The sequence below is a fragment of the Paroedura picta genome, chromosome 1 (genome assembly GCF_049243985.1).
Source record: "Paroedura picta isolate Pp20150507F chromosome 1, Ppicta_v3.0, whole genome shotgun sequence".
Lineage (NCBI taxonomy): Eukaryota > Metazoa > Chordata > Lepidosauria > Squamata > Gekkonidae > Paroedura > Paroedura picta.
This window is the reverse complement of record NC_135369.1, coordinates 137850504-137872916: the sequence shown is the minus strand read 5'-3', so window position 1 is coordinate 137872916 and position 22413 is coordinate 137850504. Positions and strand designations below refer to the sequence as shown.

The following is a 22413-nucleotide window of genomic DNA, read 5'->3' as shown; positions in this document are numbered from 1 at the left end:
GCTGCTAGCTAAGAATTCTGTTTGATTAGTCAAACTTTATGGAGCCATAATCCATCTGTCTTGAACTTAGGTGGGATCCCTGTTGAAGGATATTAGGTATGCTCTAAGCCCATATTGTTATGTCACAAAAGCATAAGAAAACAAGATATTCAAGCTGGTTGGAGTCAAGCTTGTAAGACATTTCTGGTGTGTTTCTCTATGTAATTACCTTTTCTTAACCTGGTTAAATCCACTGAAACCTCTTAAATGTGAGAAAATAGTACCTCCTTATGGCTTGAATCCCAGTTAATGTACCCATATGCAAAGGAAGGTTTTGCTTGAGGAGAGTGATTGTCCTACCTTGAGCCTCCCCCTGGAACGTGAAGTTCAGTATAAAGGTTAAGGTGGGTAGTAGTAGTAGTAGAAAAGAGCAAGTGTCCATTTTTTCTAGTGGAAAAATCAGATTTCATAAGAAGTCTTTGGCCCCTGGAAATGCTAGTTGGGTTCCAACCAAATATATAGCAGAGTAAGGAGAAGTTGCATTGGTAGAACTTGATACGTGACAGTAGTCCACAAGATACAGGCTTTATCAAAATCATGGGACTACTGTAGCAGTTCAGATTTATGGAGGTGTGTAATCTTCCCTTATGAAATGAAATTTGTAGTATCAGAATGGCAGCATGAGCTTTTAAAACATGACTTGTTTTCTTTTAATGCTTTGAACATTAACTCCCATACCTTCATTTTTGTAGGCATGTTTTCTAAACCTAAGGACTTGGATAATAGTTCCAAAGAGCTTGTGCCCAGGTACTGTTACATTTCTGCTTCTTTTTCCCATCTATGTAGATCTCGTTACATTTATAGGAACTCTATACACATAGTATTTATTTGGTTATTGATTTAAGATTTTTAACAACACACTTTCTGCAGGCAGTATGAAGGAATGGAATCAGATTTTTTCTTATTCTCACTTTAGTGCTGCTTTATGGTCCTCAAATCCCTTAACAGTAGAATTTTATTTTTGTTTTGGGACATTCATGTTTGTTTCATTCCTGTACTGGCCCTGTATAATTTCTAGCAGGACTTTGATGGTAAGGTGAGGCTCTGTAGGTCAGTACAGCTAAAAAGGATCAGGTAGAAGGCAATATGAAAGATCTCTACCTGAAATCCTGGAGAAATGATGCCAATAAGAGTAGACCTTGATAGACCAATGGATAAGCCAACTTGGGAATGATATGAGCCATTACCGAAGCTTTCTAGTTCATCGTTAAGTGACAATTCAAGGTGTCAAAATCTCAAATATCTTGTTATATAATAGGAATGGAATAGATAGCTAAGATCTCGTGTTTTGATCTGGGCATTAAACAATGCCCTGAAGGTAAGGAGATGGAAGAGACTGTGCTTGTCATGGGCAGATCAGTGTTTGCTTGGGTTTAAACTTACAGGGATACAAAAAATTGCAGTTTGGGGGGCAGTTAAGATGATCGATATCCATAGTCCGGTGGATCCAATTGGCTTTCAGATGGCATTAGGGGATTTTTCTGCTGATGTGTTCAGCACTCCTGTTGATGCCCTGGTTGATCTCTGGAATGAGAGAATGATCAAGGCAATTGCCATGACTGCTCCTAGATGCCTTCTCTCAGAGCTTAGGCATCTTGAGGAATTGAGGTCAATGAAAAGGAAGAAAGAGCAGCAGTGGAGAAAGACTCAAGATGAATTCAGCAAGGGATGTGCTAGAGGTATTTTCCAGCCTATTTTGTGACAGTAATGGAGGCAAAAAAATAATACTTCCCCATTACCATTGCATCTGCAGGGCTCTTCTGGATGCTCAAGGACCTATTGGGTTCTGGCCTATGGGAGGAGGTGGACTGCTCTGTAGTCTGCTGCAGTCATTTTGTTCAACACTGTGGATAAAATCTTTTGCATCTGTTCCTACTTGAACTATACATTAGCACTGATGGATGGTCCCATGGTGCTGATTTGTCTAGTTGTGAAGGATACCTTTTGTCTTGTCCAGTATGAGGATGTGGACTGGATTCTTGCTTGTATGACTCTTGCCCCTTCAGGCTGTTTAAATCTGCTGGGGCAGGGCTAATGGACTGAGTCCAGGAAACAGTCAGTATCTCCTTGAGATAGGCGATGAGCCAGCCCCTCCTGGTCAGAAAAGTTCTTGCCACTATTGTGCATGCCCTGGTTCACATCTGGATTAGACTAGTGCAACATGATTTATGCAGGGCTGTTCTTAAAGACCGTTGGGACATTGCAGTGAGCACCAAACAATGTGGCCAGAATGTGAACTGTAGTAGGCCATAGGTACCATATTACTCCAGTCATGTTCCACTTACACTGTCTCCAAATTTGCTTCTGCCCCCACCAGTGCCCTTGGTAGCTAGCCACCTTTTGTAGCGTTACTGATCCTGCCTTTCCCTAAGGCATATGACATAATATGGAGATCTCATGGGAGAGGTAAAGACTTGTCATTCTTGCACAGAGCTGCAGAGACTCTTGCCTCTATGGTGACTGGATTTGGGGTTTGTGTTATTTCTATGTTGCCTACCCTAATACAAATGACCAACATTTTCTACCAATTGCGAATCATACCTTCTGGTATAACTGAGGCAAGTTTCTTCTGAATAGGCTCAGAAAGGATTCCAATATGGAAGCAGGTTTTTAAATGTGTAATTATATTCAAAAGATTTATAGTTTTCTCAATACATTTCAGTTATGATTGGTTCCAGACAGATGGTACAGTCACTGTCGTCATATACACAAAACAAAAGGTAAATATATTTGGTAGAAAAGAATTGGAAAATGATAGGTTTTTTTCTCCCCTGTGAATTCCAGTTTTAACAACTGCTTTGAAATGGTTTCTATTTCTCCCCTTCTGCAAGGATATTAACTCTGAGTTGGTGATAGCTGATCTTCATGAAGGTCGACTGCGAGTAGAGATCATGGTGAATGACTGCTCATATCTTCTACATTTTGGTAAGAGCTTTATTGGCAAATTCTCTCTGTATAGGGGATAAAAAACTGTAGAAATAAAATCCAGCTTCATTAAAATTGTACTGTTTTTTCTACTGCTTTCAGTGATGCGGTGTTGGTGCCCAAGCTCTGAGGTACCATATGTTAACACAAAAGGGAAGGCCGCAGCTAAGTGGTAGAGCATCCCCCTGTCCTGTCCTGCCTGGAGATGGTCCCAGGTACAATCCCTGGCATCTCCAAGTAAAAGGACCAGGCAGTAGGTAAATAAATAATAATAAATACATATTTTATTTGCATACCACCCCATCCCTGTTAGCTCAGAGTAGTTCACAGCATTTTAAAACAATACATAAGAAGCAATAAAACAATTAACCAGCTAAACCCTCATATTATTTGTCTATCTATGGAGATTGATCATAGTTGGAGGGGTTCCTGTTAGGGAGGCCAACAACTCATGATGCTATTGCCTGGCCTCAACGGAACAGTTTAGTTAAACAAGCCCTTTGAAATTTTATAAGATCCTGAGGGGCCCTGGTCTCTTCAGGCATAGCATTCCACCAGGGTGGGGCCAGGGCCTAAAAAGCCCTGGTCCTCGTTGAGACCAGCTTTACCTCTTTGGGGCAGGGGACCCTAAGCAGATTTAGACTGTCTGACCAAAGATACATGGGTCCCAGGCTGTTTAGGGCCTTGAATGTAAGAGTAAAAACCTTGAATCTGATTCGTTCTCCAATCTGGAGCCGGTGCAGTTGGAAGAGCACAGGTGTAATATGTGATCTCCATGGGGCTCTTGACAGGAGCTGAGCAGCTGCACTCTGAACCATTCTGATGTAAAACACCTCTATTTGTCAGACTTTGGAGTCCTTGAGTAGATAGTACTGACTTTGATGGACCAAGTTACTACAGCAACCGCAGCTACATATGTCTATTTGTTCAATGGACAAATAATGTTCTAAGGCCAGGATAACATTAGGGAGAGCCAAATGTGCAGTTGGGGGGGTTTCTATGAACTAGTTTGCATTCCTAGAGAGAGCTGCCAACTGATCATTTTTAAAAAGCAGCCTTTCTCTCTAGGAACAGGGCATTTTGGGGCGCCATTAAAGGACATATTATAAGATAATTTAAAGTAGAACACATGTTACTGACTTGGGGAAAAGGGGAATGCTCTTATTTACTGCCTCAAACACAAAAATGGCTCATTTGAGGGAACCACAAAATGGTCTGGCCTTGGATTCATACTGCATCTTTAGATGCTGGAGTAAATCTAGTCAATGTCATTGAACTTGGTTATACCATATCTGCAATGCAAAATCCCTTGCAAAATATAGCCTCTCTTTCTCATGGTCACCTAATTTTAAATGAGGATACTTAAAAATTACAATTGCAGACAAGTGGTATATATTAAACTGATATATATGTTTATCTATTTTAGAGTTGAGTTATGCAGTTCAAGGGGACATTGTAGGTAAGTAAGATGCTTGTCTTCTCATAGTCAGAGACATATATTCTAACCAAATGAAGTAAAAATTATTTTGTTTAAGCAACTTGAATACATCTGCACTGTTTCAACAACCTTTTAAAATATAGAGAATCTTAACCTTTGCTACATGTTAGGCATGTGCAAGGAGAGGGTGATTTGGTTCATCTGAATCATCCACAGTATAGTATTGGTTTGTGTGAATTGATTGGGATGCATCCAAATTTTGGCGCTATTGAAACCAATGACACCATTCAGGTCAATGGGAATTTTCCATTTCTGTCTTTTCCAGGCTCTGGGTGGTGGGGGTTTGAGGCAGAGGCACCAAACTTGCTGTGTAGCTGCAGGAGCCCCTCCTCAAAAGAAGTCCCAAATTTCAAAAGCATTGGGCCAGAGGGTCCAATCCTAGTCTCACCCAAATAGGGTGTCCCCATCCAATGTACATTATTTCCTATGGTGAACAGACCAGATTCTCTGATCTATTCATACATTCACATCATTGGAAATAATGGAGATTGGATGGGGGGCACTGAATCAGATCCTAAAATATGATTTTTCACACAATTGGATATAATGGAGGTCAAATTAGGGAAGAAACTAGAGCCCGATCCTAAAATTGTATTAAAAATAGGTAAAACACCTACAAAAGTCCCTTTTTGTATAAAGCTTATTTAGACAGAAAACTAAACTACTTGACCTAAAGTGCTCTTTTCTCCCTGAAACCACAGCTTCAATCTAACCAATAAACTGAAACCAGCAAACCACTATAACAAACTGCAGGGAAAAAGGCATTCAATACCCTTGCCTTACCAACCAGATCAGAAAAAGCAACACCATAACAAGGATGCTGCAAGTGCAAGCAGCCTCAAATCAAACAAGACCCAGCAGGCCAGAAGCCTTCTGTCCTTGCCCCAAGGCCACCCAGCCCAAAACTGGAAAGTTGGAAACCAAAATTAAACACAGCACACAAAAGAGGCACCAGTTCACAAACCCAGCACTAAACTAGAAACAACAAACAAGAAGAGACCACCAGAGCCAACAGCCCTCAAATGTAAAAGTTAAGGCTGGTCTCCTAATTTCACTCCCCTACACACAGCCATCCACTGGAAATTGGAATAAACAAGAAACTAAACCATTCAAATTAAAACAAATTAAAGCCATAGCAAACTAGATTGTAAGACAACAATTTGCTTTTAAAAGCAAGTCTCCTTTCCACCAGAAAATCACAGCAGGCCCTTCCTTTTATACAGTCTCTGACCATGCACAGAAAAGTTGAAAAAAAAAACCTTCTGTGATTGGCCAAGGGCATTGCAATGATTGGCTAAGCTTCCACTAAGGAGCTTAGCCATTGGTCAGCAGAGGATTCCTCCCCCTCCAGGAAAGGCGAGGGAGGTATCAGCATTCCCCGTTCGCTTCTTCCTTCCCTTTACATTTTAAATGGCTGCATGACTTGTTCGAATTGTGCCAAATCACAATTCAATGATCCAGACAGGCTCAAATTGGCCATTTAAACTAATGGCAAAATGGAGATTCGGATTCGATTTGGCCAAGTTGAGCATGAGTCACAGCTAATTTGGATACTTTTTGGCCAAATCAAATAGCCCATGCCTACAAATCACTACTAAAATCCCCCTCCCCCAATAATTTGGCTTCATTAGATTGGCTGACCTTGAGAATGCTTTAGCATATTTTAGAAAATGTGTCACCTCTCTATCCAAACAATTGATGTATCCAAGCCTTAACATTTATATGAAGAAGAAGAAGAGTTGGTTCTTATATGCCACTTTTCCCTACCCAAAGGAGGCTCAAAGTGGCTTACAGTCGCCTTCCCTTCCTCTCCCCACAACAGACACCTTGTGGGGTAAGTGAGGTTGAGAGAGCCCTGATATTCCTGCTCGGTCAGAGCAGTTTTCTCAGTGCTGTGGTGAGCCCAAGGTCACCCAGCTGGCTACATGTGGGAGAGCGGAGAATCAAACCCAGCTCACCAGATTAGAAGTCCGTAGTCCTAACCACTACACCAAGCTAGTGTAATAATTTAACAATTATTATAATTACACAACAGACTAAACATGTGGTACCTAGTCCACTATCTACTTCTTGGTTATGGGTGTTATCTTTTGTACAGACAGAAGGAAGAATTCAGCTGTTGTGCAATGAAGGATTTGATATTGAAATACTCTGTAAACCTTAGCATTTAATTGTTAATTTAGAACCAGTTAGTTACTGAGGCTGTTGGCTCTTATTTGTCCCTATTCATTCTGACATATTGAAGTTCTGTAAAATTGTATACTGGTGCCTTCTTGTTTTATAATTTCTTCCTTACTGAGTAAACAAAGAAATGCTTCGGCCCATGCAGCGAATTCTGTTCAGTGGAAATGTTATACTTTAATATCTTTTGAACAGTAAACTCCCACACAGTAAAAACAAATTACTTTTGAAAGTCCCTTCATTTCAAAAGTAGTTTATCATCCCCCATGAGTCTCAGTTGTTCATGAGAAACAAATTGAAAGCTCCCTTGAGCCCATAAAACCGGTTTCACAGTTCTTTGCCTTCTGTTTCCTTGGAATCTGTCATCCTTGGAATATATATTTTAATCTTTGTTCTGTACTCTTTAAAATGGTTTGTTCAACATTCATCTAAATCTACTACTATTAAGTTAGGAAAAATTGAATGGAGATGTAGAAAATAAGGGTAGAACTAAGCAGATGTTTCATACTTTAATTTTCTGAAGAAAGTACAAAACTGATGGCTCTGCTGCACATTTTCAGTTCATTTGTATGAAATCTCTCCTTCCTCCCCCGGTATTAAACTCGGTTGAGGTTATCAAGCTGTGCTTTTGTATTACAGATGCTATAATGGCTGAGCTCAGTGTTAGCTGTAAATATTGTGTTTATATTAAGTGTAGAACAACAGTACATGTATTTATAGTACAGATCTCAGAAAAAGTGGGAAAGGTGGAGTTGATCCTGAAGAAGAAAGAAATTCTCCCTTGGAAAAAACTTGGGCAACCACTGCAGAGTCATAACTCTTTTGTCAAACGCGCGGATAGAGGTAATTAGCTTTGGTCTCCCTACCTAAGGCTATTTTCAAAGGGTAGCCTTGTTGGTCTGCTAGAACAGCTAGATTTGATTCTAATAGCACCTGAGAGATGAACAACATTTTCGGGGCATAAGCTTTTCAGAGGGAGCTTTACTCTCAGAAGCTTATACCCTGAAAATCTTATTGGCCACTTAGGTGCTAATGGACTCAAATCTAGCTTTATTCCTCTCCCTCCCCCAGTTCTGATTTAGGAAACAAAACCAAATTGCTGCTCACTCTTTGCAGCCTTGTTCTAACAGAAGCAGTTGTGTGTTATGTATAAGTTGATGCTATTGTGTTTCCATGGTACCAGTGGAATGTGTTTACCTGTGTATTTCCTGTAAATTTTCCTTTCCTCCCAACGGTCCGCGAAATTTTATACTCAGGCCTTCTCAGATCTTTTAGAATTTGGCAATTAGAAACTGTGAAATGAACAAAAGCCTTCACTTTCAATAATAAAATAATCAAAGATTGGACTCTTTTAACCGTATATGAAAAGATGCATAAGTAGATGTTTCTTTGTTATATTATTTATATTTATTTGTTTATGTATTTTGACTTCCCTGAGAAACTGATGTTAGGGATTGTGGAGTAATATGGGCAAAGTTCCATGGAATGTTGCAGCGAGGAGACAGAACTGGCCAAAATTGTCCCTGTCTCTGCCTTTCATCAGCACTGGTGGGGGTGATTTTTGCTCAGATCTGCCTCTTCACTATGGCTTCCCTCTCTGTGTGTCACATAACATTTTATTTGAGACTACCCAGCATTAACTTGTCAAGGATCATAGGTGAGAGGAGGAAGATGGGGAAGATCAGTAGGTGTTCCAGCTTTTAGAATCTAACCCCTTATCTTACATTAATGTTCATTGTTACAGTAGTAATGTTTTTGCTCTATTAGTAAAATGGTTTAAGATCACGAATGGTACAGAAGTGTGCTGTTAAAATATACTTGGGAAGTGATGAATGGGAATGGATATTTTACATGAACTTCAGATATACACTGTTTAGGTATGTGAATATTTAAGCAGGATAATTTGAATGAAATACTGTTTCTGTTTTTGTTTAAGGCTTGTTCTTCAGAAAATGCAAATTGATATCAAAGTCCAGTGTCAGTCATGACACTAGACTCTTGTGTGTAATGTTACCACCAGGAACTCATCTCCAGGTTCCAATTGGTTGTCACCTTTACCTAAAAAAAACAATTACAGGTAATAGATTGGAAATCTGTACTTTTTCTATGGACCCAATTCATTTTGTAATGTGAAAACATACATATTAATGGAGTAATTTCTTCTTAAATAATAATAAAGATTTATATACTTGTGGCCTGTATAGCCCAGGCAAGCTTGATCTCAGAAACTAAGCAGGGTCAGTCCTGGCCAGTATTCAGATGGTAGATCTGCATGGAATACCCAGATTGTGACACGGAGGCAGGTAATGGCAAACTACCTTTAAATGTATCTTTCATAGAAAACCCTGTGGGGTTGTCATAAATCAGCTGTGATGGCACTTTCCACCACCGTCAGTCTTACGCAGCCAATAAAGTTGACATATTTCTAGTGTTGAAAAGGAGTGCTTAGTGCTTAACACGTGCTACTTTGGGCTCTGCGTACATCAGTGGTCCCCAACCTGCGGGCCGCGGCCCGGTGCCGGGCCGCGAAGGCCATGGCGCCGGGCCGCAGCTCCCTCTCCCCACCCCCACCCCCCGCAGTAAAAAACTTCCCAGGCCGCAAGCTTGCGGCCTGGGAAGCTTCTTACTGCAGGAGGGCGGGGAGTGGGAATCAGGACCGGGCTGTGCACGGTTGTGGTCCGCACGGGCGCGGCCCGATGCCCTGCCGGTCCCCAGCCTCAGAATGGTTGGGGACCACTGGCGTACATAACCTCTGGTGTTCAAGTTGTAATCCTTACATGCCTATCAGTGGTAAAGCCTCTAGAGATATATGTTTTGTCATAACAAATACATCACACTGCTGCATGCTTATTCATAGGAGAATTAATTCAGTTCTCATTTGGAGGAAACCAGGATGAAATGGGAAGACAACAATCTAGCCCTAGAAATGATTTAGATGATTAATTAATAAGGTATATTTTAGATTAAATGAGGAAGATGAGTGGGTTAATGAAATGCTTTACAAACAAAGGTAATTTTGACAGTTTATCTGCCCTGTTGCTAATTGTGAAGTGATGTTAATGGAGAAAAGACCCTCCAAAGGTTTGATTTCTAGCTTATACAATACTTTATTAGAATAGGTCAAAATAATTATGAAGAGAAAATGGCAAATAGACTTGATCTATTTAGCATCTAGGGGAAGCTAGCACTCCATTTTGACAAAGGTAGGTATGTATTTGCTTCTTTAAAGTCTAAGAATCCTATTTTAGAAACTTGTTTAGACAGGATTTAATTATTACCCAGATTTGTAATAGGTAGATTGTGTGGTTAGGTGATGCTTTTATTGTGATGAAATATCCTAAAGTTGAGAATTTTTGATGGTTAAATGAACCATAGTTTTGTGCCACCAAAGGATTCTTGGGTTGCCCTGATAGGAGCGTTGTAAGGAGCTTATTAGTCACCTCCAAACAGCAGCAGAACAAAGTTTGAGTCCAGTGACACCTTTAAGATCAAGAGTTATTGTGTGCATGCAGATATCAGAAGAAGGGTGCATTACAAGAAAGCTTATACCTTGAATAAAACTTGATGGCTTTAAAGGTGCAGCTGTATTCAAACTTTGTTCTGTTAAAACTTAGCTTAGCCACTTATTACTTTTAGTTAAGGAGGGAAGTATAAGAGACTACTATCAGTAGCATGACACTATACAGAGCCTTTCTCAACTTTTTTTCCTGTTGAGAAACCCCTGAAACATTCTTCAGGCTTTGAGAAACCCTAGAAGTAGCCATTGGGTGGAGGGGGGGGGGTCAACATGACCATATCCTTATCCATGGTTCCTCTATATATTTGTGAAAAAGCCTGGGGGGGTGGAACGTGTCCGGCTGTCCGAGTTGAAATAGGGCCAATCAGGACCTGCCCCTACAGCTCCCGCCCTTCCTCCCTGGACATTAGCCATGTTCCTCTCAGCTGTGCCAGAAACAGAGAGAGACACACAGAGCCCTGCCAGACCAAACATGAGCCCTCATTCCCTCCTCTCGCTCCTGCTGCGAGGGAGGCAGAGAGAGACACAGAGCGAGCTGCCCCAAGCTATTGACAGAGACACAGAGGGAGCCGCCCCTGCTGCGACGGAGGGAGAGAGAGAGAGACAGAGAGAGCTGCCCCAAGCTGTTGACCAGCCATGCTTCCCTCCTAAGAATGAGACCTACTTAGCTGCTATGGCTCCTGCTGCAAGGCACACTGGGAGACACACAATGAGAGGGAGAGAGAGACACGCAGGGATCTGCACCTCCCGGTGTCCCCTGGGTCCTAGCGCCCATTGTATTCCTGCTTGCAATGGGCTTTCTTGCTAGTATAATCCCACCGATTCAAGAAACCATTCTAGGGCTGTCAAGAAACTCCAGAGTTTCATGAAACCCTGGTTGAGAAACCCTGCAGTAGAAGCATTCCTGCAAGAAGTCTGTTGGGTTTTTTGCTTGTTTGTTTAACCTACAATTCATATATGTGGGATTTTAGAGATGCTGTAGGGAAAGGCTTTTGGTTCCAAGCACAATGAGTTCTTGACACTGATTTCTTTTCTCAATGGCTATAATATAGGTTTAATGTTCTGTTTAGGCTGAGTTTTCTTCTACTTGTTTTCTATAGGCACAGAGATAGTGAAACCATATACACCTGTGACATCTTCCTTGGTATCAGAATTCAAAGACTCTTCTCACAATGATAAGACACACATATATTTCATGATCAAAATTTATCCCAGTGGACTGTTCACACCTGTGCTTGACTGTTTATGCATAGGTAAGTTTGTACAGGAGTTTTGCCTGTCAGCGTATCCTAAAACTGGGGTTGAGGCTGTTAAATGGTATTGTATCATAATCTCTGAATATTTGAATCATTTTCAGAATCAACACATGTAGCATGAAACACATTACAATATGGTTTTGAAAATCGGGCTGCAAACTAAGAATTATTTATGTTTTTAATAATGTTTTCATAAATATATTTGCCACTTACAATTCTATGAATTGCATACATTCCTGGATTTATTTTTGTGAATAGATGTTGGGAACAGTGTTTCTCCTTTTTTTTTGTTTTATTGTATAGGGGAGTACATTTCTGTGAGTAATCCTGAAGGTAACTTCATAAAACCACAAGCTGAAGATGTAGAAGACCTATTTTTACTAGCAGCAGGCACGGGATTTACACCAATGGTCAAACTGTTGAACTACGTTTTGACAAGTAGCAGTAACCTCAGGTATCAAAATTCCTGATAAAATTATCGTGACACAAAGCTCCAAGCCAATTTGAAGGTCGTCTGTGTTCAGTGTTAATCACTCCTAATTAAAATGGCATGTTTAATCTTTGAAAGACTTGCTGTAGCAATAGATAATTATATACAACAGAGCACACTGAATAAACACTGTGCCAGCTTAGCATTGCGCACCATGATTGCAGGAAGGAGCTACTAATGCAATTTTAGAATATTTAGACAAAGAATGTTTAAATGATCGGTGTGTCAAATATCAGTCCAAATTGTAAAATACAGTAATTTGCCATATCCCCGTGCCAGTTTGTGCCTAGGCAAGACTTTGTCTGTTGGGACATCATGTTTCTGACACTTCCCTTATATAACCTAAGTTAGTTGCTGTTTGCAGTGATAGCAACTCGTGATGATTTGATAGTGCATTTGCAATCACAGGGTTGAATTCTGTATTCTGAGACCAGAAATCACCCTTTCTGTCTTCCAGCAGTGTAGCTGCACTGGTGGGAGAAATTGATTGCTACAGCACTCAGATGATACTCTACTACAGTGGTCCCCAACCTTTTTATCACCAGGGACTGGTCAACGCTTGACAATTTTTGACAAAACCTGATACCCTCTTCATGGGGAAAAGTCCATTCGATCAGCCCATGAGGGCAGGCCAAGCCCCTCTGGGGCAGCCCCACCAAATCCTCGGACAGCAGCCAGTATAAAAGGGAAAGAAAAACTCCAGCAGGAAGCATCTCCCTCCCCTTCCCTGGGTCCTTCGGCCAGGAAAAGGTTATTGAGCCATCGCCATGCCTTTGGCTTCCTGGATTGATTGTAAATAGAGAAGAATGTGGGTTTTAAGATATTGCATTGCTCAAAACATGTTCTGCTTGTGAAGTATTAATACATTACAATTAAGTATTTAAATGTTGAAGTTGTAATATCTTTCTTAAGGACAGCCAAGTTGGTGTTTTTCAACAAAACGGAAGATGATATACTTTGGAGAAGTCAGTTGGAACAGTTAGCCACGAATGACACAAGGTAATGTACAGAACAAGCTCTTGATTGGCAGAAGAACATGTTCTTGAGGGGCAAAGACTAGGATAGCAACAGGCATCCAGTTCAGCACAAAACTATCCAATCTACCTCTTAAGTTTCAGGTAACCAGGCAGAGGGTAGACAAAGGTATTTTGGGCAGAACTGTGTGTGATCCCTCCCCTGCCTTCCAGCAAGAGTCATAGAATAATAGAATCATAGAGTTGGAAGGGGCCATACAGGCCATCTAGTCCAACCATGCAGGATCAGCCCTAAGCATCCTAAAGCATCCAAGAAAAGTGTGCATCCAACCTTTGCTTGAAGACTGCCAGTCTCCCTTGGGGGAAGTAGTACAGGAGATGGGGTGCTCCCCTCAGCAGCTTATTTCCATCTAAGTTATCAGAAGGAAGTATCTGAATCTGTTCAGGAAAGACTTCTAGAATATTTGTTGAGTTTTTGACAAAATTTTAACCAGCAAAAGAGATTTTGTAATATGTATTGTTTGTATAAGAAATCCATCGTAGACTTTCTCTGCTCAAGTCCAATGGGTATTGAGCAGTAGCCCAGTAATTTTATGTAAGATTTTGATGGCATTTGGTTTTGTCCAGCTAGATTCTCTGTACAAAATTGAAGACTAGTGGTATCAATGCATGTATGTATGATGAAGTGGTAGGCCTTATGATCCTGTTTAACTGACGTGCATTAACTAGACCTGCTCCTGTAACTCCATAATGTAATACATGTACACGTAGATTCTGAAAGCATGTCTTCTATCTGATGGTGCCATCTTGGAACAAGCACATACTGAACTAGACTAGTGAGCCTTGAAAAAGGCAAATTACACACAGAACTGGGAATCTTTGTGGAGATTCACTGATGTGTTAGGGAACAAAATGTATAAAAGCTTTAATGACTATTACTTTATGTTTCTAGAGTACAGTCCCTCATCTCTGTTATGCATTATTCAGACTTCTAAATTAGGTTAAGCTTTGTGTGGCACAACAATGAGAAGACCTACAAAGCCAGAGGGCTCCTTTTTCTATTATTTTCCCTTTCAATGCATGTTGCCAATTTTTGCATGTTACCTTAATGCAGGGGACTTTCCCTCTCCATTTTAATCTTTTGTGTTACTTTAAGAATTAGTAATAGGGTGGTACTTTTGGATGTTGAGGCTTTTGTGTGAGAACTATTCATTTTGTTGAAGTAAATTACGTACCTCTGCTTGACTCATACCAAAGCTTTATCAAAATTGGTTAGTGTTGCAAACTGTGCAAAAAGGGTTGTTGTTTTTGCAGATTATGTGCCATATTAATTATGTCCTGGAAGAAAAATGACTTGCTTTGCAGCTGCAACAGCAAAGCACAATGTCAGATCTGTGTTTCCTACTGATAGTTGACAGGGAATATGGGAATTGTACCTGCGTTTGTTTTCTGATTAAGGCTGTTATTCTTGTAGATTTTGTCGTCTTTCTAAAATTAATGGTAAGAAAAAATACGAACCCATTATAGCTGATTGAAATTAAACAATGACTCATAATCTGAGGGTTAATTTTCTTCCTCTCCAAATCCTTGAGAGTCACTTCATTGTATTGGGATAATTCAGAACATTGGAGCAGTGGCTGTAACATTGTTGAGGAAAACTCATGACAGGTTTACAGAGTCAGCTGTTTTGACTGGAAGAGGAAAGGGTCTGGTTTCGACCAAGGGAGGGTTGAACTGCATATAAAGGTAAAGGTAAAGGTATCCCCTGTGCAAGCACCGAGTCATGTCTGACCCTTGGGGTGACGCCCTCCAGCATTTTCTTGGCAGACTCAATACAGGGTGGTTTGCCAGTGCCTTCCCCAGTCATTACCGTTTACCCCCCAGCAAGCTGGGTACTCATTTTACCGACCTCGGAAGGATGGAAGGCTGAGTCAACCTTGAGCCGGCTGCTGGGATTGAACTCCCAGCCTCATGGGCAAAGCTTTCAGACGGCTGCCTTACCACTCTGCGCCACAAGAGGCTCTTTTTATATGAACTGCATATAAAAGCCCTATTAGTGCTAACTGCCTACAAAAAAGGGAAGACATGGTTATGAACCCAGAATAAGGTTGGAGGACACCTGTTCTAACAGCCTTGCTGGATGAGAGCCTGGTTAGCAGTTAGATGGATGAAGGACCTCTTAGGTCTGCAGCCTTGTGTTCCTTAACAATGAAAAGGCAAAATATACATAAACGTATTGGGCTGTGTGGTACTTGAAGGTGTTGGGGTGACAAAGGTGGCGAATGGGTACTTGTCCTCCGCACAAAAATTAGGAGTTTTGTTCCTAAGACTTCTCTGTACAATGTGTAGCTGAATATATGAGGCTAGGGGTATCTCAAAACCATATTTATTGTGTTGCTGTTCCAGAATTCAGTTACATGAAATATTGCCAGCTTGAGCCCAAACATGATAAAAAATGGGCCTCATGAGAGCTATAAAACAAGATACTGAAATAGTACACAAGTGTTAGATCAATCTATCATTCACAAAAATTAGTATGAAAATTCTAGCTCAAGTTTCTTCAATGGCTCTTGCATGACTTTATATTTATTTATTTATTCACATTTATATACTGCACTCTCTGAAGGCTCACTTGATACCTGTACAAAACTGACACTCATGCATGTTAAATATTGTGCTTTTCTTTTTTCCAGATTTGATGTTCAGTTTGTTCTTTCTGAACCAACCGAAGGATGGACAGGGAAACAAGGGAAAATTTCCTTTCCTCTTGTCTCTCAGTTTGTGAAAAGGAATAAAGACAATTCTAAGATGCTTATTTGTATATGTGGCCCATTACCTTTTATGGAACAAGGACTACAGTAAGTAAAAGGAGAAAATATTGATGTGACAGCTATACATTTATGTTTTACTGAGACATTTAGAACTCTTAGTTCTTATAACTCACATTTGAGAAGATTTAGGGAAAGTATTTACAAAGACATTACTTTGTTATTATATTGTGAGTGGCTCATGAAGAGGAGAGGAAAACAGGTGAGGTGCCAGATGATTGGAGGCGGGCAAATGTTGTCCCCATCTTCAAGAAAGGGAAAAAGGAAGATCCAGGTAACTACTGACCCATCAGCTTGACATCTGTAGCTGGCAAAATTTTGGAATGAATCATCAGCCAGTCCTTGAGCAGCTGAAACAGAGAGCTGTGATTTCTAAGAAACTGCACAGGTTTCACAAGAACAAGTCATGTCAGACCAACCTTATCTCTTTTTTCAGGAAAGTTACTACCTTGCTGGATCAGGGGAATGCTGTGGACATAGTTTATCTGGATTTCAGTAAAGCTTTTGATAAGGTTCCACATGATATTCTTGTTGACAAGTTGGTAAAATGCAGTATGAGTCCTAATTCTATCAGGTGGATCGATAACTGGTTAACATATTGTATCCAAAGGGTACTTGTTAATGGTTCAGCATCCTCTTGGAGAAGAGTGACAAGCAGAGTGCCTGAGGGATCTGTCCTGGGGCCTGTGTTGTTCAACATATTTATAAATGATTTGGATGAGGGATTAGAGGGCGGACTTATTAAATTTGCAGACAATAGTAAACTGGGAGGGGTAGCAAACACAACAGAAGTCAGAATCACAATACAGGATGATCTTGATAGGCTTGAGAAGTGGACTAAACTGAATAAAATGCAATTCAATAGGGACAAATGTAAAGTTCTGCATTTAGGTAGGAAAAAACAAATATAGAAATATAGAATGGGAGAGACTTGTCCTTGCAGCAGTATGTGCAAAAAGGAAACTTAGTAGACCATACATTGAACATGAGTCAGCAGTGTGACTTGGCGGCTAAAAAGGCAAATGGGATTTGAGCTGTATCAAATGGAGTACTGTGTCTAGATCATGGGAGGCGATGGTACCACTTTGCTCTGGTTCAGCCCTGCTTGGAGTACTGTGTTCAGTTTCGGGCACCACAGTTGAAGAGGGATGTAGACAAACTGGAGGGCAACAAAGATGGTGAGGGGTTTGGAGACCAAGACATATGAGGAAAGGTTGGGGGAGTTTGGTCTGTTTAGCCTGGAGAGGAGACAACTGGGACGGGTTCTAATAAACATCAAGCATTTAAAAGGCGTCGTGTAAAGCAGGGGTGGTCAACCCCTGGGCTGCGGACCGGTATCAGGCCGCAAAAGCCTTGGTACTGAGCCACAGGGGGGAGGGAGGCGGTCCCCTCTCCCCCCCTCCCCGCAGCGCGGCATTCGCTGGTGCCGGGAGCAGTCGGCCGACAAAGCCCGTGGGCCTAGGCTTGAGCGAATAGGCCACTTCGTCGGCCAATTGCTCTGCCATAGCGAGCGCTGCACTACGGGGGGGAGAGGAAGGTGCAAACGCGCAGGTACAGCAACTCCACGGCTGCACGTTTGCTGGTGCCCAAACCTCCCTTTCCCTCCCGCTCAGTGCGATGCTTGCTATGCCAGAGCAATCGGCCGCTTCGTCAGCTGATCGCTCCCGGCTTTTCTGCTGCGCAGGTGCCAACAAACACACAGGTGTGGAGCTGCTGCGTCTGCGTGTTTGTGCCTCCCTCCCCCCCCGGAGTACGGCGCTTGCTACGCCGGAGCAATGGGGGGGGAGAGGGAGGCGCAAACGCGTAGGCGCAGCAGCTCCATTCATGCACATTAACTCCCGTGCGCCGGCACCCGGGCCTCCCTCTTCAACCCTCCTCCCGCGGACCAGTCTCCTGCCCGGAAAAGTTTGGGGGCCACTGATGTATTCGATGGAGCAGAGTTGTTCTCTCTTGCCCTGGAGGGATGGACCAGAACCAATGGGATGGAATTAATTCAAAAATTGTCTAAACATACGGAAGAAGTTCCTGACAGTTAAAGCGGTTTCTCAGTGCAACAGGCTTCCTTGGGAGATGGTGGGTTCTCCATCTTGGGAAATTTTTAAACAGAGGCTGGATACCATCTGATGGTGAGGCTGATTCTGTGAAGGTTTAAGGGGGTGGCAGGTTATGAGCAATAGGGTTGTGAATGTCCTGCATAGTGCAAGGGGTTGGACTAGATGGCCCAGGAGATACCTTACAACTCTATGATTCTATACGAATAACACTTAATGAACTGTAAGGAACCTAGGCTATCAACATTGTTCTGCTACAGGTAGGTAACTGACCAGGCGTGGGCTCTCAAGGAATTCCATGCTGAACCCCAGGGGTCCCCAGGACAAGAGTGTTCAAATAATCAGCCATTTCCATTAATTTTTTTAAAATTTATTAGAACTAATTTAGAATAATTCATTAATCAGAATTTATTAAATGCAGCACATCTGTCTAATACAAGCAACACAAAACAATAAAGCATGCTTTTTTCATGAAACTCAGACATCTGGATTAGATGGTACATCCTTACATTCTTGCATATGCAGGCCACAATTCAAATGTCCAAACTATGTTGCTGCAGCAAACCCATAGCAGTGAGCCATAAAAAATCCAAGTTAGCTAATCCCATGGGTTAAACACCAGGTCAGCTATAGCTGTAGGCACATCGGAGTCAGATGGCTCCTTTGGACCACTTAGGACCTTTCTTTGCTGGAACGCTTCAGAAGATTACCTCATCCCCTCCCACTCACCACCTCCCATCCAGAGACACCAGATTTCCCACATTATTATCTCAGGCAAGATGCTGTCTTTGAAAGGTGACAAGGGAACTAGCCTGAGCCAAGACCCAGTTATGACACCTGCAAGATGAAATCAATCTACGACTATACAGATTAACGCCTGGGAGGAGTGTGAAGGGTTTACAGCAAGGCTGATGAGGGTTTGGGATCGATCCCTTTGGCTATTGCTTTGGGGCTCATTTTTGGTTTGGTCAAAAAAGTATTATTGTGCTAATTTCCATTTTTACAGAAAGAATGCATTATACTAATAAAAATTGAACTCCTTTGTTCTCCTGCTCTGCCTGTGTACTTCCTAATATATCAATGATTATTTTGAATTTCAGAATTTTGCAAGACTTTGGAACCTCCTGTGAAGAGATACATTGTTTTAGAGCCTAAGAAGCCAAGCCAAGAACCTCATTTTGTGTATTTCACTGTCTTCATATTTATCTTTTTTGTTCGTTTGTTGTTTGAATTCTTGGAGACAAAATATTATGCATGAACATCTTGTTCTTGTGTGATTACTTGAATATTTGGGGGATAACTTTATATTCTGCTGCTTTGAAATTATATTTTTGCTACTGTGTAAAAACCTAACAAGAATACATTAGGGATAAATAAGTGTAATTCTAATGTGTCCTGAGAAATAAGTGTGATTCAGATGTGTTGTGAGCAATAGGAATATTGTTGTTGTCAGATACAAAATTAGTAGCATCTCTTTGCACTGATTACTTTTGGCTGTATAGGCACCGGAGACTTCCTATATTAGAACCTCATTATTGTAAAATGTCTTGTTAGCATTAGAGTATTAATTTTATACATTGCACTGTCAACTCAGGAAAACTGTTTGGTTTACAGTACAATCTTACTGATATCAAAAAGCTGTAGTCTTTCATATTAGTGTTTTGTCTCTGTAGATAACACTCCGAATATCCATTTTGTATCCTAAATTACCTTTTGTATAAGAAAAATAAAAACAAGAGAGCATTGCATTAAAGTCAAATATATTTTTATTATTTCTTAAGTAGAATCTTGGTTTCTTCTTTCTTAGTTCCATTTGCTGTCCTTCACTATAACTGGGAAACCCTGGTTTAAGCAAACAGAAAACAGGTTCATGTGGGCAATCAACAATATACAATCAATGCCAATAAACATATGTATTAAAAACATTTATTCTACAACCCAAGAAGAAGAAGAGTTGGTTCTTATATGTCGCTTTTCCCTACCCGAAGGAGGCTCAAAGCGGCTTACAATTGCCTTCCTTTTCCTCTCCCCACAACAGACACCCTGTGAGGTGGGTGAGGCTGAGAGAGCCCTGATATCACTGCCCGGTCAGAACAGTTTTATCAGTGCCATGGCGAGCCCAAGGTCACCCAGCTGGTTGCATGTGGGGGAGCGCAGAATCGAACTTGGCATGCCAGATTAGAAGTCTGCACTCCTAACCACTACACCAAACTGGCTCTACAGTCTGCACTCCTAACCACTACACCAAACTGGGAGAAGTATGGGTGTTTCAGGTATGATTATTGGGTAAAATTGGAATAGGAATCTAAACACTACTACAGAACAGAGAACGGGGGAATAAACAGAAATAGTTTACTATTCCACCAAGTCTCTTTCTCTAGGATTGGAAAGCGCTTTGAGCAGGCCGAGCTTCTCCCTCCCCCATCAAGCCATTTCCAGTATTTTCCTTTTCTGACTCTTATTTCATTTACAAACCTCAATTTGTCACTATCTGGGAAGTTTGAGGATGGAAGGCAATTAAAGACTCCCGACTTTGTCTCTTGGTGGTGGCTTCTCTTGTCCACAGAGGTTCCATTGTGTTCATTGTTAGATGTCCTGGTTACAGTAATCTTGATGGGGCTCTTCTCATAACCATTAGTTAGCAAGAGATTCAGAACAAAATTAAATGCCACAGGCAGTGTAGGGACAGACATTAGGAAATTACTGATTTGCTAATGTTCATTTTCAACCAAAATTGCTGTATGATATGGTCCCAGGGGTATTTTCTGTTTTCCAAGTTAACCTTGACAAGCAGATAATGTGCACATATCTGTCTGCTCATGTCTTAAAGCAGGTGAGATCTGTGTTTTGAAAAGAAAGGCCATTTCTGCATGAGGAAAATGTTCCTGGACAGCCTGTGTATGTTGGCAGCATATAGAGCCCCCCTCCACCTGAGGTCACCAATACCCTGAAGCTGTATGGTAGCTGGGTTGCGATTTGGCCATTTTTAACTGGCGATTTTGGGAATCCAGAAAACGATTTACCACTGGTAAGCCACCAGTGAGCAACCAGGAATAAGACCATTTGGAGGGGGAAACACATGATAGTCTCAGCAGCTTTGTCCCAGCCTCACACCAGCCCTCCCCTCTCCATTTTCTGCTCCGATAATTTTTTCCCCTAAATGGCACTGTCTGTGTTGCAGCGCAACCACAAACCTACATTGTCAAAGGTGAAATAAAATCTTTAAAGTGTCCATAGTCTTTTTGGGATCAGGCAGGCAAAACACAGTCCCTTTTCTGTTTTCTGGAGGTGGGGAATGAGCTGGGAAAGAGGGTGGGTGGGTGATCCAGCAGCCTTCTTCTGATCATACAGGGGTCTGAGCACTTTGTTTTAAAGCTAACTATTAGCATAAAATATCTTTTTGGGCTCCAGTTATCATATTCAGCATCTCAGAAGCCCACCCAGACAGAAATAAAGTGAAAAAACAAATCTCAAGGGGGGGGGCACTGTGCTGTATAGTTCTGGCGTTTCTCCATAGCAACGCAGCAATGCCTTTTAAAAAAAATTGGGCCGGGGGGGGGGGGGAGAAAGTTTCAGTCCATGAGAGGCCTGTGCTGTGATTGACAAGCCAAGCAGTGTAGGGATAGGCTCATGTTGCTTTCCGTTGCAGCCTTGTCAGGAGTCAAAAAGCTGCGATGGAGCAGAGGGAAAACGCAGGAGGGGTCTCCCCATGAGGAGGGCTGCAAATGCGAGGTTTACTACCCCACATTTGCAAACAGGAAGCTACTCGCGTTTTACCCTCCCGTGCAGAAATTGGCAAAGTGCATAGCAGGAGTAAACCAATCTACCTTTATCTTTTGTGAACACTTCCCTTGTTGATGAATTCTGAGATTTCATTAGGCAGTGTCCACACACCTTGGATTTTGGAGGTACGTTAAGATTCCACAAGGATGTTGAACTTTATGCTTTATATTGATTTCTGAGTTTGTGACATGAGATTTTGAAGTTGTAGAATGCATGTGCCCCTACCTCCAGCCCTCTCCAAAGCAAAGCTCCAAAGTAGCATCCCTTGGTTTAATGGTTGTTCCTGACCTGTAGGCCTTCTTAGATTCTTTGCATTAAGTACTGAGTTACTTCAAGACAAACATCTTACAATGCAGTCCTGTTAGCTGGTTGTCATAGTAACACAGGCATCCTTAAGCCTAGGGAAAACTCAGCTGGAAGAGGCTCATGCTGCTCTGTTCATGTCTGGCAGACTAATTTGGCCACCACTGCTTAGTCAGTGTGTGGGGGGAAAAACCTAATTGTACACAGGCAGTGTGCTCAGATCCTTATTTCTGAAGGCACTGGTAGTCTTTGAAGGTTCATCTGCCTTTTGCATCTTGAGTAATTGACATAGTATTTGAAAGTGATTTTCTGCCCTGACCAGAGGGAATTGAGGGTTTTAAATAGTACATTCTCTGGAATTGCTAGACTGGAAAACGTTAGTACAAAGATCACAATTTATTGACCAGGTCACAAGTTTCCCTTAGCAAAACCTTTCTAAGCTATTAGAATTGTGAACACACCTACCTTCCTTTGTTTAAAGAAATGCTAAGAGGGAAGTAGATGGTGCATCATTCTAGGAAGCAGGAGAATAGCAGAGGGCGATGCCTGGGTAAGAGCAGCTTTCTTC

General features: G+C 41.6%; 1 protein-coding gene and 1 long non-coding RNA gene across 6 annotated transcripts in view; one reads left to right on the top strand and one right to left on the bottom strand.

Moving 5' to 3' along the window:
- CYB5R4 (cytochrome b5 reductase 4) overlaps positions 1–19539 on the top strand; it is a 45064-nt gene extending 25525 nt beyond the window's left edge. For all 5 annotated transcript variants that reach the window (XM_077305452.1, XM_077305424.1, XM_077305414.1 and 2 more), the window contains 11 exons: positions 732–786; positions 2702–2759; positions 2871–2964; positions 4391–4423; positions 7364–7486; positions 8580–8720; positions 11261–11413; positions 11720–11870; positions 12819–12905; positions 15574–15738; positions 18860–19539. In XM_077305452.1, coding sequence (XP_077161567.1) covers positions 732–786; positions 2702–2759; positions 2871–2964; positions 4391–4423; positions 7364–7486; positions 8580–8720; positions 11261–11413; positions 11720–11870; positions 12819–12905; positions 15574–15738; positions 18860–18914 — 1115 coding nt within the window. In that variant the 3' untranslated portion in view covers positions 18915–19539. The remainder of the gene's footprint in view (positions 1–731; positions 787–2701; positions 2760–2870; positions 2965–4390; positions 4424–7363; positions 7487–8579; positions 8721–11260; positions 11414–11719; positions 11871–12818; positions 12906–15573; positions 15739–18859) is intronic.
- A 15-nt stretch (positions 19540–19554) lies between these two features.
- On the bottom strand, positions 19555–22413 carry LOC143821473 (uncharacterized). Its single transcript, XR_013225806.1, has 3 exons — positions 22311–22413; positions 20235–20380; positions 19555–19601 (listed from the first exon to the last, which is right to left on the bottom strand). It is a non-coding gene; the product is annotated as an uncharacterized LOC143821473 (long non-coding RNA).